General features: G+C 42.7%; 1 protein-coding gene across 48 annotated transcripts in view; it reads right to left on the bottom strand.

The window, feature by feature from the left end:
- RIMS2 (regulating synaptic membrane exocytosis 2) overlaps positions 1-16,633 on the bottom strand; it is a 741,645-nt gene that overhangs the window by 290,357 nt on the left and 434,655 nt on the right. For all 48 annotated transcript variants that reach the window (XM_053313368.1, XM_053313376.1, XM_053313396.1 and 45 more), the window contains 2 exons: positions 10,340-10,511; positions 9,640-9,793 (listed from right to left, as the gene is read on the bottom strand). In XM_053313368.1, coding sequence (XP_053169343.1) covers positions 9,640-9,793; positions 10,340-10,511 — 326 coding nt within the window. The remainder of the gene's footprint in view (positions 1-9,639; positions 9,794-10,339; positions 10,512-16,633) is intronic.

Genomic DNA, 16,633 nt, shown 5'->3' with positions numbered 1-16,633 from the left:
GGCCCTTCAGTCTGGACTCAATGGCTGTGTGCTCCCTGGATTATATGGCTGTGCTCCCTGGGCTCCTCTTGTGGGGAGTGGGCATGCCATGGACTGGAACCCAGGAGACCTCATATCTGAAGACAGACTCATATCTTCTAGCTGTGTGGTTAGGAAGTTGTAGTGTATAATGGGAGGCTCACGTCTTAATCCTGATATCCTCCTTTCTTTGATCTTGAATTGCTGGCAGGGATCCCCAAAAGGTAAGCTTTCCCTGGTCTCCTTAATATCTCCGAAGTTCAAGATTCGAATCCATATCTTCAGCTTACCACTGTATTGTTCTTTCTCACTGAGCTAGTGTTACTACTATTAGTACAGATATTTACATACTGCTTTTCAACAAAAGTAGAGCCCCTGGTGGCGCAGTGGTAAAACTGCCGCCCTGTAACCAGAAGGTTGCAAGTTCGATACTGACCAAGGGCTCAAGGTTGACTCAGCCTTCCATCCTTCCGAGGTCGGTAAAATGAGTACCCAGAATGTTGGGGGGCAATATGCTAAATCATTGTAAACCGCTTAGAGAGCTTCGGCTATAGAGCGGTATATAAATGTAAGTGCTATTGCTATTGCTAAGTGCTAAAAGTAGCCAAAGCAGTTTGCATAGAAAAATAAATAAGCAACCTTCTACTGCTGCTTCCTGTAAGCTTGCTGTTGTATGTCCCTCCTCCCTTGTGTAAGCAGTCCTCTCCCTCACAAAATGCATGTTCCACTTATGCAGGTCCCAATATAGATATGTTGCATGCAGAGCTGTGAACACCATCTGTGAAGATCATTGGTACCTAGCCTATTACCCACAGGTTCTTTATGCAGACCTCCGGACTATTCAGCTGACTGGCTGTCAAGACTGGAGCTGTACCTTCCCCCTGCAATCTGGCATTTTCCCTGGCAAAAGCATTGTGTTGTACAATCTACAGTACAACTGTGTTTGGACTGCTAGGGGATTGAAACTCCTCTCTGCTTGGAAGCCTGGTATCAGGCTCAGGTGTGTAGCGAGACCCTCGGGGGGCCCAGCAACAAAATCTTTCTAAAATCTAGGGCCCCCCCCATGCTTGAAGCCACGCCCCCTGCATCTGACATCAGATGTGAACCAAGCCAATATTGTATGAACTGAATATCCATGTACATTTGCTGTACAAGTGTTGAACACAACATATGAATAGGGCTTAGGATTCAGTTTATATGATGTGAACCAAGCCGATATTGTATGAACTGAATCCTAAGCCCTATTCATATGTTGTGTTCGACACTTGTACAGCAAATGTACACGGGTATAAATCTGCACACAGGCAAAGCTATTCACACATTACGTTGAATGCAGGTACAGCAATATGTTTCCTATATGTACCATGCATTTGTGAGGTGTGTGCACAGATATATTTTTAAAATGAATGCAGGTACAGTTGTTACATGTACAAAACATGTACATGTCCAAAATAATGCCTGAATAGGGCTCGCGTTGGTGAAAACTTGAAAAGGCTATATGTACATTTTGAAATGCTGATATTGAAGATGTAGATGTTGCTGTCAAAGGAACCTGGAAATCCAAATTGAAATTTGAACTATTCTGTGGCACAGCTCTCTATAGCCTCTTTAGTTTTTAATTTAATGGACAAATTTTGGATAATCACTTTGGAAACTGCAAGCAACTTACAATGTGCTTTAACACCCCTGTACCAATTTGAATACCATTTTATTGAAATAACTCATCCATGAATTTGAATGCAAAATTAGAATATTCTTATTACCCGAGCATAAATAATTGAAACATGCAAATCAACATAACATGCCCAGGACACTGATTCCATAAAACAGAAAAACTATGCAGAAGCATGGAAGAGAAACAAGGTATGCAATTATTTTGCTTAAATATACATATTTATACAATATTGTCCACAATGGGGCTTTTTTGCCAAATAAATGTACTATAATGCACACTGGCCTTGTCCCAAAATTAGTGAGATAACAGTAAAATAATTGCCATTAGCTCAGGCTTGCTCTCTTTTTAGTTTTTATGACATGTCCATATGAATAAGCTTTAAGTAGAGTATTCCACAAGTCTCAATAGGATGAATATTCACAGTTCAGTAATAGAGATAAGGGGGTGGCTATAATTTGCCAAGAGGAGGCCTTTTGGATCAGACCAAAGCTCCTCATAGTCTAGTATTCTTTTTCTGACAGAACTGTTGGAAACAGAATGCTAGACAAGATGCTCTGCCAGACACTCAGCCAGATGTTTCTAGGAAGCTTGCAAGCGGGGTATGAAGGCCTTCCATTTGTCCAAAGCAATTGGTATTTAGGTACATTGTCTATGAACACTAAGTTCCCATTTTGGTATCATGGCTAATAGCTGCTTACATCATCTATTTGTCTAATCCTTGTTTAGAACATTTAAGCCAATCATCACACATCTAATGTCAGTGAATTCCAAAGGTTAATTATGGATTGTGTGAATAGTTACTTTCTTTTGTCTGTCTGAAACTGAGGGGTTCCTGAGTTCTAGTATTATGAGAGAAGGAGAAGAATTTGTTACAAAATAAAACAGGTTTCTTACCTGTAACAGGTGATCTTCCTGATGATCCATGTTCACCAACCATCTGGGTTCTGCACCTCAGCACTAAGCCTTGTGGAAGAATTTCAAGCTCCATGAGGCACTCTTTGGCTCTGCTGAATCACACGCATGGCACGAACGTTCTTTTCGGCAGGAGAGCACCTTTCTCCTCAGTTCCTGATTGGCCACTGCAATGAGCGGAAAGTGTGGAACAACGGAGTTAGGTAAGTCACTACTACTGTGGAAGTATCCCAGCAGTGAGGTAGCCTGGATGGGTGTTGTGAGTGAACATGGATCACCAGAAATATCACCTGTTACAGGTAAGCAACCTGTTTATCTTTGAGGTGATCCATGTTCCCTCACAACTTGGATGATTAGCAAGCTCACTGAGATGGCGTTGAGTGCTAGGATACAATTAAAGCACTTGTTGGGGTACTGCACAACCAAAACTGGCCATTCGCTGTTCAACTGATGTCCATAGTGTTTGACAAATGATGAAGGTCTGAAAACCATGTGGTCGCTTTACAGATATCCTTCATGCTGATGGCTAACATGTGAGCTGCTGACGTGCTTTGATATTTGAGTGGGGTTTGATCTCTTGCTTGTTGTAGCACATGAATATGAGTTCTATGAGCCAATGGGAGAGTCTCTGACTCGAGATAGGTTGCCCTTTGTTTTCTCCTTCATAGGAGACAAAAAGCTTGTTGGTTTGTCTAAAAGATTTCATCTATTTAGGTAGTATAGAAGAGACCTCTGTATTTCCAGTGAGTGCATGGACTTCTCCAGAAGGGTGGAAGGGTTCTCGAAGAAGGCAGGCGTGACAATGTGCTGATTTAGGTGAAAGTCAGAAACTACTTTAGGAGTGAAGGAAGGCTCCATCTGGAGGATGACTCTGTCCGGGTATAATTTGGTGTAAGGTGTGTCAGCGTGAAGAGATATCAGTTTGTTGACCCTCAATGCTGATGTTATAGTGACAAGGAAAGTAACTTGTAAAGGGAAAAGACTTAAGGGAAGCAGAGCAGAGAGGTTCAAACAGTGCTTTGGAAAGAGAGGATATGACCAATGAGATACTCCATGGCTTGATGGGCTCTCTGACAGGCAGAAAAAGGTTGTGTGTGTCCGTCCCAGCCTGGACGTCTTGCAGAGAGTACCACTAGATGTATTTTGAGAGGAATACTTGAGAGTCCAGAGCATTTCAGACCCATCAGGAATAGAAGGATCTGATGGATTAATGCATTAAAAGGGTCAAAGCCCTTGGATGCACCATGTAGTGTGAAATGTTCCCACTTGCACATGTAATCCTGATGCGTTGACTCCTTTCTTTCATTCAGGAGGATGGTGTCTAGTAGTTGATCTTCCAGGCCATCAGGTTCAACACCTGGAGGTTGGGATGAAGTACATGGCCTGCCACCTAAGAGAAAAGATTGTGGCACAACGGAAAGTGGTGATGACCTTGAGATAGCTGGAGAAGAATAGGGAACCATGATTTTTGAGGCCACCATGGGGTGAGTATGATGTACCACATCTTCTCCTGCAGAATCTTGCTCATAGTCTTGGAGAGCAGGGCAAATGCAGAAAAGAGGCAATAGAGTTGCTTCATCCAGGGCATCTGGAAAGCATCACGCATGGAGTTCTGTCTCACTCCTGCTCTGAAGCAGTATAATTTGCATTTTGGGTTGTACTGCATTGCAAAGAGCTCCACAAGAGGGGTTCCTCCAGAGGCAGAAAATGTTTAGTAGAAGGTCCCAGTTTATTTCCCACTCATGCTGTTGGGAAAGGTTGAAGTCTCTGCACAGCACATCTGCCAGAATATTGTATGTGCCTTTGATGTGGAGGGGGAAAGGATGGATGTGATGGGCTATACTCCAATCCAAGAGCTGTAGTGCTAGGTTGCAGCAGGACCTAGAGACTACCACACTCCACCAGCAGTTGATATAGGCTATTGCAGTCGTGTTGTCCAGAAGAACCTGGTCCACTCAATTATTTAAGAGAGGTTGGAAGGACTTCAGGGCATGAAAAACTTCAAGAAGCTCCAGGAGGTTGATGTGAAGGGACTGCTGTTGTGATGACCAAATGCCTTGGGCGTGAAAACCTCCACAATGTGCTCCCCAACCTCTCAGGCATCACTGTTAGAGACAGAGTCAGCAGCTCGAAGGGCAGTGTTGAGAGGCAATCCGACCTGGACCATCATTGTAGAGATTTTCACACAGGTGGTGGGAGTGTCAGCCACATTTTCTGACTGTCGGAGTTTGGTTTGACCACTGACAGAAACCAGTTTTGGACGCAATTCTGCAGCTTGTGCATACGAACTGAATACATTTTTGTGGTGTCAGAACAGATTTCTTTATATTCACTGTTATCCCCAAATCCACTAGCAAGTCCAGGGTATACTGAACCTGAGAGACTAGGGTGTCCTTGCATTCTGATGTCTGCAACTCCCTGTGTCCTGAGGTGTGCCACGGTGGTGCTGGCACAGTTCATGAAGACCCAGGGCAGGGGCTGTAGAGAGACTCAAAAGACTGCATATTGGTAACTTTGTTGTCTCAGTATGAAATGCAAGTACTTCCATGTGGAGATATGGCCAGAACACATGAAGTAGCCATCCTTCAGATCAAATGTCACAAACCACTCCTCCTTCATTAGTAAAGGAAGAATGGTCTGCAAAGAGATCATCCTGATCTTCCTGGCTTTCACATATGTGTTTAGGTTGCAAAGGTCCGTGATAGGACGGAGGCCTCCATCCCATTAGGGCACCTGGAAATATCTCTGATAAAAGCTTCGCTCCAGTTCCTCTAAGGGAACAGGCTCTACTGCCTCTTCCTTGGGTAGGAATAGCACCTCTTCTGCTAAAGTAGGAGTTCAGTGGTGTATTTTATCCCCATGAACACAGGGCGGCTTGTGAATTCAATGGTGTAGCTAATAATATTATGGACAACATCCAGGCATCTGATGTGATGAGTCGCAAAGTGTGGGAGAAAGTCAAATAGGAGAAGGGAGTTGCATTGGATATACACGGCCAAAGTGTCAAACAGTCTGCTTGGACTGGTTCTGAGGCTTGGTCCTTTGTTGTTGTCTGTGCTTAGGGAGGTACTGATGTTTGAGCATGTATTTAAATAATCTCTTGTAATCATTGCACTCAGATTGCTGAAAGTGAAACATTTGCCTGCAAAAATACCTATATTTTAGAGAATAGGTTGGTTGCTGCAGGTTGGATGTGAAGGTCCTCATGTGAAGGTCTTCATCCTCTCAGTAGTCTTGTCTGTGTACTAAAGAGACTGTTCCCTTCAAAGGGCAGATTTTCAATCTTATCTTTCATATTACTTTGAAGGAGTGTAGAACACATCCAAGTGTGTCTGTGGAGAGATACAGCACCTACAAGGGATCTTGATTCAGCTTCTGCAAGGTGCTGCACCATGCTCAAATGTTGCCTGGTGATATCAGCAGAACTTAGCTAGAGGAGACTCTTCCATAAAGTCCTTAGTGATGTCATTCAAATCATCTTTTAGAGTGTTCCAAAAGGAGAAATTATACTCTGCCATGCAGTTGGAAATTTTAAGGGCCAAATGACAAAGAGTAAATAACAAAGAGTAAAACCTGCGCTCCATAGCATCCAGCTTCCTAACCTCCTTATCCACCAGAACCAAATGCATTCTGTCCAATCTACTGCTGATTGTGCAATCAACCACCAGTGAATTTGGTGGGGGGTGTTTGAAAAGGGAAGGGCAGGATTCCTCCTGAATTCTATGAAAACTTTGCAGCCTCTTAGAAGTTGTTGTAGAGGAAGTTGGTGCATCCCAACACACCTTTGCAGAATAGGTGAGGATAGGCTGGCAGCTGAGGAACTAGTCATGAAATCGCACACTGGGTCCTTGACCTCAGGTGTTGATGCCTGAATTCTAGGCAAGCGAAAAAGGAGACAAACTTCTAAGAAGGCAAAGGCTACCTGCTCAAGGTCTCTTTGAAATATTACAAATTATTGCCCCTGAAGAAGGCCTCTGAGGATGAAACGTGTTGGGCTTCAATAAATGCTTCACAACACCATGATACTTTGTCTCCTTTTTTGCTTGTCCAGTTGGGTGCTTCCTGGCTGGTTTTTTTGGGGGGGGGGGGACAGTTTGTCTGCCTTTAATTGGAGGCCTAAAGCCTTAGCCATTTCACAATAGGACCTTGTCTCCTCTGTAGGTGAACTAGATGGCAGGTTAGTCACAGCCTTGCCTGGAGAAGAATCTGAAGAGTTCTCCGTATGGATAGAGTCCCTTTAGAGGAGAAGCTGGAGTCATATTCCCCTTTAGAGTGTTCTTCTCACTGAGGCAACCTATCTGGGGCCAGAGAGTGGTGGATGACTTCCAGGTCAAGATCTTTCAGGTGAGTTGGCATTGGCGATGTTACTTTCCCTTCGACAGTAGTGGCTGAAGAAGTTTTAGGCCTTTTGGAAGGAGATGCTGTAACAAGTATAGGAACGGGATCCTGATTTTTCACTGGAGTCATTCCCAAGTCACCCTTTATTTTAATCATTTTCAACAGTCTACACTCATCAAAATCATATGGCAAAGTGGGTAAAGGCATGTAGTAGGGGTCCCTATATCACAAGACCCTGATGTACCCTGGGTCTAAGGCCCTTGGAGAGCTCCAGCAGTGTACTGGATGTCTCATGGATGCAAAATGTGGAGTAGAATGATGGAAGTGCTTCCTCCAATGATAACAGGGAGAGCAACGCAGGGTCATCTTGGCAGGAGAAGCTGATGGCGTTTTTGGAACTGGTAGTGATTCTGAATTCTCAACCCCATCCAGGCCTTGCAAGGGGAAACCATTAATGATTTAACCCAACTGGGTACAAGTAGTGGAGCCCATTAAAGATTGCAGGTTTCTGGAGGTGGACTTGTCCTGCAATATCAGGGTGGCCTCTCTGGAGGATTGGGTACCCTCCTTGCTAAAAGACTGGTGTACTTTGAAGTAGAAGAAGCTGGAGAAGAAGCTTGTGAAAAGTCAATCATGATAGAGTTAGGGAAGGGGAGGGATAGGGGAGGTCACTCGAGGCACAGTCTTCATAGGGGTGCCTCTGTAGTTGGCAGATGGTTGATATTGGTACTGTAGTTATAAACTTTATTATGGTGGCTGATGTTGGGTGAGTCAATGTAGACATCTGAGACAATAGAGAAGTAGGAGTAATTATCTTTAATGTTGGAGTCATCTTCGGTGCCAGTTCAGTGCTGAAGGTATGCCCGATGGCTAGGGAAGAGATCTATGATGCACCCCTTGTGTGATCGAAGGTGGGGGGATATGAAGGGAGTCCTCACATGTTGATTTTGAAGAAGGCTTTGATTTGACCTATGTCAAACGAGTTGACGATGTGCGGCAACAATCCTCAACAATCCTGGCAATTCCGAGCATTTGTGCTTATGATTCTTGTAGTGTCAACATTGGGCTTCGACTTCACTGGCTTCTTAAAAGTCGGGTCTCTGTGCTCTTTATGAGAAGAAACTTGAGATGTAAACACAGTGGTAGATGCCAAAGTCACCCTGGATCCCGAAGGGTGGTTGTCGGCAGATCCTGAATTTACCCTTGATCCAACAGTCAAGGAACGGCCATCAGTCAACATTAAGGCTGTTGATGCCAATTGTTGGGCATTAGAGTTGGTGATCTAAGTGCGATTTCGTAGAGCAGCACTTTAAGACGCAGTTCCCGGCTTTTTTTGGTTTGCCTCAAAAAGGCCAAACAAATTTTATGGGCATTCATGTTGTGTCTTTCGCTTAAGCAAATTAAACACTCATTTTTATCTGAGGAGGGCAAAGTACAGAAGTGTACAAGAGGTACACTTTTAAAATGTTTTTCTAACATCCATTAGTGTGACAGATAGGGATGATACAAAAGGAAAACTGTTATCAGACCGTTGTTGAAGCCAGAACATCACAGAGGGAAACAAAACGTGAGCAAAGTCTGAAGAACAAGCTGTAATACAGCTTCAGCCAAGCTCTTCCACAAGGCTTATTGTGCAGGCGCAGAACCCAGGTTGTGAGGCGACATGAATTACCTCAAAGATCTAGAATTTACAGAATGCTTCATGATTTTGTGCATATTATGTCCAAAGTAAAACAATTATCATAAATATTTTTCATTTCTAAATATTGTTTATAGATTAAAAATTGTATAGTTTATATGAAGTGCATTACAATGGCAAATGTAAAAAGCAACATTATTATTACATGATGTATATGCTTAGAAGTAGCATATATACATCATGAAAGTGATGGTGTAGATCAATATTTCTTGTATGCAATAAAAAGATATCAGTGAAAAATGCAATAATATTTTATTTATTGTTTTTGTACACCACCCCAAACTTCCATCTCTGGGCATTTTACAGCAACAAATTTAAATAGAAATTAAAACTTTAAAACAATTTAAAACCACAAGTCTAGTTAAAAAGCTTGGGTTAATAAATATGTCTCTAGAGACTTTTAAGAAGTTGTCAGAGATGGGGAGGCTCTTATTTCAGCAGAGAGAGCATTCCAGAGTCTCGGGGCAGCAACAAAGAAGGCCCATCCCTGTGTAGCCAGCAGACAAGCTAGCAATTACAGATGAACCTCTGTGGAAGATTTCAGTGGGTGATGGGGCTCATAGTGAAGAATGTGCTCTTTTAAATACCCTGGGTCTAAGCTGTTTAGGGCTTTATTTATATTTATTTATGTAACACATGTATATACTGCCCTATATAAAATCTCACAGTGGTCTACAATTTAAACAAACAGCAACTAAAACCTAAAAATCATATAAAACAGATTAAAATTACCATAAGTAAAACCTTTAAAACATCATAAACTAAAGCCTGATGAAAAAGGAGTGTTTTCTAAAGTTGTTTATAGGTTATAACCAACACCTTGTATTTATACATTCATACAAATGAGTATTCAATGTTAGCTTTCCTAACTGCTTGAAAAGCTTACTCAAAATAACAGTTAATGCTTAGGAGAACACTAGAACTAACAATTGCAGTGTCATGTTTTTTAATTAGAAGAAGGAATATGAACACACCACACATAGAAGCAATAACCTACTTTGCAATCTTCGTGTAGGACTCTCCCCATGAAGCTGTCGGCGTGGCAAATATGGTGAAGGGTGGGGAAGTGGCAATGAGGAGACATCATGTGTCTGAAGTTTGTACCAGTGAGGCTCATCATCCAGCAGTGCTGTCTCTAATTCAATAAGAATCTTCAAAGAGAATGAAGTAGGAGTGTTACACTGTAAAGCTCCGTTGCACTGCAAATGTTGTATACTTTAGAAACTGTGTTGCATTCACATATCTAGTATTTGTTATATACCTAAGCAGCCCAATCCAGCTATGATACATATAATCACTTGTTCAGAAGGGGAGAAAGGCTAGATTTATATCTCCTTCCCTGCCAAGGAAGAATTTGGGGATTGTAATGAACACCACCTACCTGAGATGAGCATTACAAACCTATGACTTGAATTTCTGAGCCCAGAAGTATGAGCTTCAGCAACATTACTACTTAGGATTTCAGGTACATTATGCCAGCATTAGTAGCTGCTAGTGTCAGCAGATCCATAGAATTGTTTGTCCATGAAAAAGAACTGCACATAGGACATTCTCATTCTCTCTCTCTCTCTCTCTCTCTCTCTCTCTCTCTCACACACACACACACACACACACACACACACACACACTTTAATACTTTACTTAAAATTGTGAGGAAAACTTTTTCATTTATTGTAAACTAAATTAGTATTAGATACCTCTCCTAAAAATTCACTTTCTTCCTCACGAACCCGTGCTTGGTCCCAAAGAGTAATTTCCAACATTCGTTCTCGAAATTCTCTCCGATGAACTGGAGAATAAATGAATGTTTGGTTCCATTTGGGTTCCAACGTTTTCTTCACTGTTTTTGTTCTTCTTTTGTTCTTATCACTGCAATTGATACGTACAAATTAAGATATTGCATTCATTAAGTATTATATTGAATGTATGATTTATAAAAGGACACAAGTTGAAGAACTAGCAGCCATATAGGGAGAAAAAGGCTTGCTATTTGAATTTAGAACGTTCTTTGCAGATATATATTAATGGCAGCTATGGATGAATGTTCAAGAGAACCGTTGATACTTGCTGGTGCTAAATTACTCATGAGTAGTCCCACTGAAATTAGTGGGACAAGTTAGCCATGACTAACATTTCCAATTAATTTCAGTGGGACCACTCATGAGTAATTTAATCTGGATGTCAGCCATTGTTACATACTGTGTGTGTGTGTGTGTGTGTGTGTGTGTGTGTGTGTGTGTATATATATATATATAGAGAGAGAGAGTTAATATTAATTGTTTTAGATTAATTACACATATTGATATGCATATTCACAAATGTTCATATTAGCAACATAGGCTGGGATCCAAAGAGGTATGCCCAATGACAATCTGGATTTTATTTCTTGAAACAATAGATTCCTATGCCATATTACAAACTATTTTGAAACTATTCTCAGTTCCAAAAATGGCTTGCCATATGGCACAGGGGACTGCTCTTTGAGAAACAGATCCAAAGTGGCCTTGGGCTTGCAGAAGTCATGTGGTTCTTTGGATCCAGTCCTTGCTCACTTTCAAATATGATGAGGAGAATGTTGTGGCACTTTAAGGACTAACAGGTTGTAGACATGTTTTCACAGACTAGAAAGCTTATGCCAAAATTTAAGGTTTCTCAAGACTCCTTAGTTTTTACTGTAACAAACTAGCATGGCTACACTTCTGAAATCTGTTAAAACACTTACCCATAATTAAACAACATTGAGAGCAATTAAACTATACTAAGAGCATGTAAACCGCTAACTGTAGTCAAAAGTCTATTGAGTGTATCTTTATTTTAAGATTGTTAAAATAAAGAACAATGGGCAGGGTTCAGAGAACCCCTTGCATGAGTGAGCCTCTGATTTCTCTCAGCTGCAGTCCCCCTAGACCAGGGATTCTCAACGTTGGGTCCCCAGATGTTATTGGACTTCAACTCTCATAATTGCCAGCCCCAGTGGCCTTTAGTTGGTGATTATGGGAGTGTAAGTCTAATAACATCTGGGGACCCAACATTGAGAATCCCTGCCCTAGACCACATCCCACATTGTCTTGAAAGGTCACCCAAGTCACATGAGTGACTTTTCAGGAAGTGCAGCAGAAAGGAACAGACAGGAAATCCCACTTGTGGTTTACTGGTTCCCTTCAAATGACAGACTCTTACTTCAGAGTAGCCCTTTTATTGTGTCCTTCCAGCAGGGGCGTAGCAAGGTTGGAGTGGGCCCAGAGACAAGATTTTTAAATGCCCGCCCCCCGCCTTACTGAAGCTCAGCTCATGAAGTAAAGAAATCTTAAAGAAATATGGTAGCTCCTGGTCTTAACACTCACATCAATTTCAGAAGATGAATATAACTGAAGGAAGCATGGGCGGGTGCGTAGCTGGGGGAGTCAGTCATGTGACTTGCCTCTGGGGGCCCCCCCAAGGCAGTGGGCCCCCAGACAACTGTCTCCCCTTGCCCTATTATAGTTACGCCCCTGCCTTCCAGGCAGCAATAAGTAAAACTATGTGCAAAGTTTTCTTGGAAGATGCAAGCATGAGTTCACTCACCTCCACACACTAGCCCTGGTTTCCTTCCTCCTAGCACAAATTCATGCTGTATTCAGATTCAGAGCAGCGTCACTGTATAATCTTTCCAGCTCTGGAGATGTGCATGAAGTGTTTCAGCACCTCTAATTCGAGGCGCCAAAAGACTTTGAGCTGTCTCAACCAAATTGTTTCGGCGGACGGAGAGTGGGTGCTTTAGAAGGAGGAAGGTAGGTCTTATTTGCTCCTCTGTCACTCCTCCACCCTCGTGGTGCTGCATTAAATGCTGTGCAAGACAGCGGTAGTGTTGCGTGGTGCAGCTGTAGTGCACATGCAGATGCCATTTACATGATGACACTGCCCAAAGGCTGCTGCAAGCAGCACTGCAGCTGCACCACATGGCATTTAATACCGACAGCGCCATGGTACGAGGGGGCAGAGGAGCAGCCTCCTTTTAAGGCACCCGCTTTCCACACACACCCCAGTTGTGCACAAAATGCTTTGTGCACATCCCTATGCAGTTCCGCCCACTGATCAGCTCTTGCTTTCCAAAAGGAACCAGTACTTTCCCCCATCTGTCAGAAAAGTAGCAAGAGCTGACCAATAGATGGCACTGCAAAAATCACAAGAGGACTCTGCTCTGTGTCACACACAGTGTGAATTTGCTCTTGGAAGACAGAACCTAGCTCTAGACTAGTGTGTGAAGGCTGAATAAACAGGTGCTTGGATCTTGTGTAAAAGCTTTCCATGAAGCTGTTTTTATTGCTGTCTGGAAGGACCCATTGGTACCTACCAGAGTATGTGGGTTTTGAACTGTGGCCTTAAAGATTTTATTTTAACACTAAATATTTATTTACTTTGGAGAAATGAACTAGGTTATATTGGACAAATTTCTCCTGCAGAATTTGTTTAGTCAGAGCTTCACATCTTTACCTAATTAAATGCTTGAGTTGTTTAATTGCACTTTATCTCTAGCAGGTTGTTTTTTCTATATAAAGAGAGATTTATTTTGCCAAGTAAGCTTACTCTGCAGAGGTGAGGGTGGGGAAAAGAGGGGATATTGCTTTGCTGTCAGAAAAGAAGACAAATTCAGTTGCTGCTGTTCCCCTTAAACTTGAAAAAGGAAAAACCAGGAACAATTAAAGGAAAACTACCTGCCTTGAAAGAAAAAGCAATTCATATGAAAAGTATTATTTCAGAGTTACACACATTCTGGTGCTTTCATAATTAGTTAATAATAGAACAGACTTAATTCCTTGTATTTGATCCACAGCATATACAGTACAAATACACAAGTTCAATCTCATGGAATTCTATTTTAATGAATATAGATATTATAATGCCATTGATTTCAATGCAACTGCTATTTAAGGAGGCATATGGACAGACAAGACAAGTGGGGATCCATAAATCCATGCAATGGAGTAGCGCAGAGGGCGAAAGGCTCTTGGACATGTGTACATGCATATGCCATTTGCACACATGCACACATATGCCAGGACAAATTCACCCTTCCTTCCCTTACAGACTTGCATGCACATGCCCTCATAAATTCCATCATACACACATACACTCTTACACAATTCCCTTGCACAAATGCATGTATGTACACATGCCTACATTGGATAAAAGGGTGGGGTGCTGAGAAGGTCACTCTGCAACATCTTTCTCTTGAGCCCTTGTCCACACACTCAGGAATGCTGACTCCCCCCACCCTCCTTTCTCAAATCAATGTTTCTTTCCTCTTCCTCTTCCCCTGCCTGTCACCCTTATCTCTCCACCTCTATGTCTGAGTCCACCCCTTTTCCACTCTCACATCTCCACTTTAGAGCTGTTTTGGCAGAAGTGCCTCCAAGACATGTACTGCTAGGATAGGCCACCTCCAGCCTCAGAGGCAAGTTGCCACTAAATAGCATCACGCATGGAGTTCTGTCCCACTCCTGCTCTGAAGCAGTATAATTTGCATTTTGGGTTGTACTACATTGCAAAGAGCTCCACAAGAGGAGTTCCTCCAGAGGCAGAAGATGTTTAGCAGAAGGTTCCAGTTTATTTCCCACTCATGCTGTTGGGAAAGGTTGAAGTCTCTGCTCAGTACATCTGCCAGAATATTGTATGTTCCTTTGATGTGGAGGGGGAAAGGATGGATGTGATGGGCTATACTCCAATCCAAGAGCTGTAGTGCTAGGTTGCAGCAGGACCTAGAGACCACCACACTCCACCAGCAGTTGATATAGGCTATTGCAGTCGTCCAGAAGAACCTGGTCCACTCAGTTATTTAGGAAAGGTTGGAAGGACTTCAGGGCATGAAAAACTTCAAGAAGCTCCAGGAAGTTGATGTGAAGGGACTGCTGTTGTGATGACCAAATGCCTTGGGCGTGAAAACCTCCACAATGCGCTCCCCAACCTCTCAGGCATCGCTGTTAGAGACAGAGTAGGCAGCTCGAAGTTGCAGGGGAGCAACAGCAGGAGGGAGGGCATTTGCATTTTGGGTGGTATATAAATATATTAAATAAATAAAATAATAAATAAAATAATAGATAGATAGATAGATAGATAGATAGATAGATAGATAGATAGATAGATAGATAGATAGATAGATAGATAGATAGATAGATAGATGCATCTGTTGGGCCACTGTGAGAAACAAGATGCTGGACTAGATAGGCCTTGGGCCTGATCCAGCAGGGCTGTTCTTATGTTCTTAATGGTTGTTAAAAACCATTTTAGGAAAACTAGAATAGTCCTGGAGGTTCTTTCAGATGCCTGCAATGGAGGCAGCAACAGCAACCATGATGACAAAAGAGATGGTGAGGACTGGGGAGGTGGTTGAGTCATTTCTCAACCAATCCCCTTCCTTCCTAAAGTGGCCCTCAAGATATGCACCTCCTGGCCTCAGATGCTGGAACAGTCACAGCAATGTAAAGACCTTTTCACACGTAATGCTGTGATGTTATGTACACATCATACACAACCTTTGGACAGTACACACATACATATCTGTGCACGTGTACAGTTATTATCAAGATTCCCTGAACAAAAACACTAATGCCCCTTGTGGTGATTTGTTGTACTGTAGCAGCTTTCAAGTCTCCAGGCCTAGGGATGTGCGAACTGGTTCAACATCAAACAGATCCGGCTCAATGGCTCACCCTCTAACTGTACTGGGCCGAGTTCAAGGTCTAGTCTACTTGAGGGTTCTAGAGTTTGGGGGTTTGTTTTTTTAGAGTGTGAGTGAGTGAGTGAGTGAGTGAGTGAGAGAGTGTGTGTGTGTGTGTGTGTGTGTGTGTGTGTGTGTGTGTGTGTGTGTAATACACGCCACCTCCAGGGGGTGCTGCTGTGGGGGAGGGGTTTCTGGTGGTTCCCCCTCCCTGTCTCTCCCAGGCTGTTTTGGCCAGTTTTTGAGCCATTCTGGCCCTTGCTGCAATGGCGGTGGCCATTTTGGAGGCTGCTGTGCATGTGTACACACACACGTTTGGTTTGGTTCAGACAGGGAGCCTTTTATACTCTTTCTGTCTGCAGGGAAACCAATAACAATAGCCTTGTTAGGCTAGTTTTTGGTTTGCCTGTCTGAACCAAACCATGTTTAAGTTTCAAGTCTCCTTAGTCCTGTCATGTCTATTCTTGCATACTTCCTCAATTTGTCTGCTTGGCTTGACCTCTGGTGTGTTCCTGATCTTTGTCTCTGACTGATTGTCTGACTTGACATCTGAATTGTTCTTGACCTCCAGTCCCTGGTTTGTTTGTTTATGATTATTTATTTAAAATATTTATATCCCGCCACTCCAGTGCACTACAGCTCGGGGCAGCTCACAACAATGACACAGACACAGGTACAATATAAGTAATAAAATTAACTTTTTTAAAAGTCAAATTAAAAACCACAATTATTAGGTTCAAAATAAAACTGAAAATTATAAAAAGCTAAAGAACCTACCAGATATAACAAAACAATAATGGAGCATTAAAAAGCCACCTTAAAAGGGTGTGTTCTGAGATTTTTAAAAAAAACCTGAGGGAGGAAGCATGGCTAAACTCTTCAGGGAGGGCATTCCAAAGCCGAGGGGCCACAACCGAAATGGCCCTGTCTCTAGTCCCCGCTAACCGGATCTCTGTTAGTGGCAGGGTCATGACAGGGCCTGAGATGATGAATGGAGGGCCCTGGAAGATTCATATGGGTTAATGCAGTCTGACAGGTACCCCGGCCCCAAGCCGTGTAGGGCTTTAAAGGAATTGAATCTAGTCCGGAATCTAGTCCGTTGAATCTAGTCCGGAAGCGGACCAGGCTATCATTGTCTTCTATTATTGTTTATCTCTCATTGTCTGCTTGGTTTGACCTCTGGAATGTTTCTGACATTTGCTTCCTGGTTTGTCCTCTGACTCTTGATGCAGCTTGACCTCTGGTGTGCTCCTGACCTTTGGCTCTTGGTTTGTTCCTGATTGACTGCTTGACT

This window comes from Hemicordylus capensis, chromosome 4 (genome assembly GCF_027244095.1).
Source record: "Hemicordylus capensis ecotype Gifberg chromosome 4, rHemCap1.1.pri, whole genome shotgun sequence".
Taxonomy (NCBI): Eukaryota; Metazoa; Chordata; class Lepidosauria; order Squamata; family Cordylidae; genus Hemicordylus; species Hemicordylus capensis.
The sequence above is the reverse complement of the archived record's forward strand: the minus strand, read 5'-3'. Positions and strand labels throughout refer to the sequence as shown.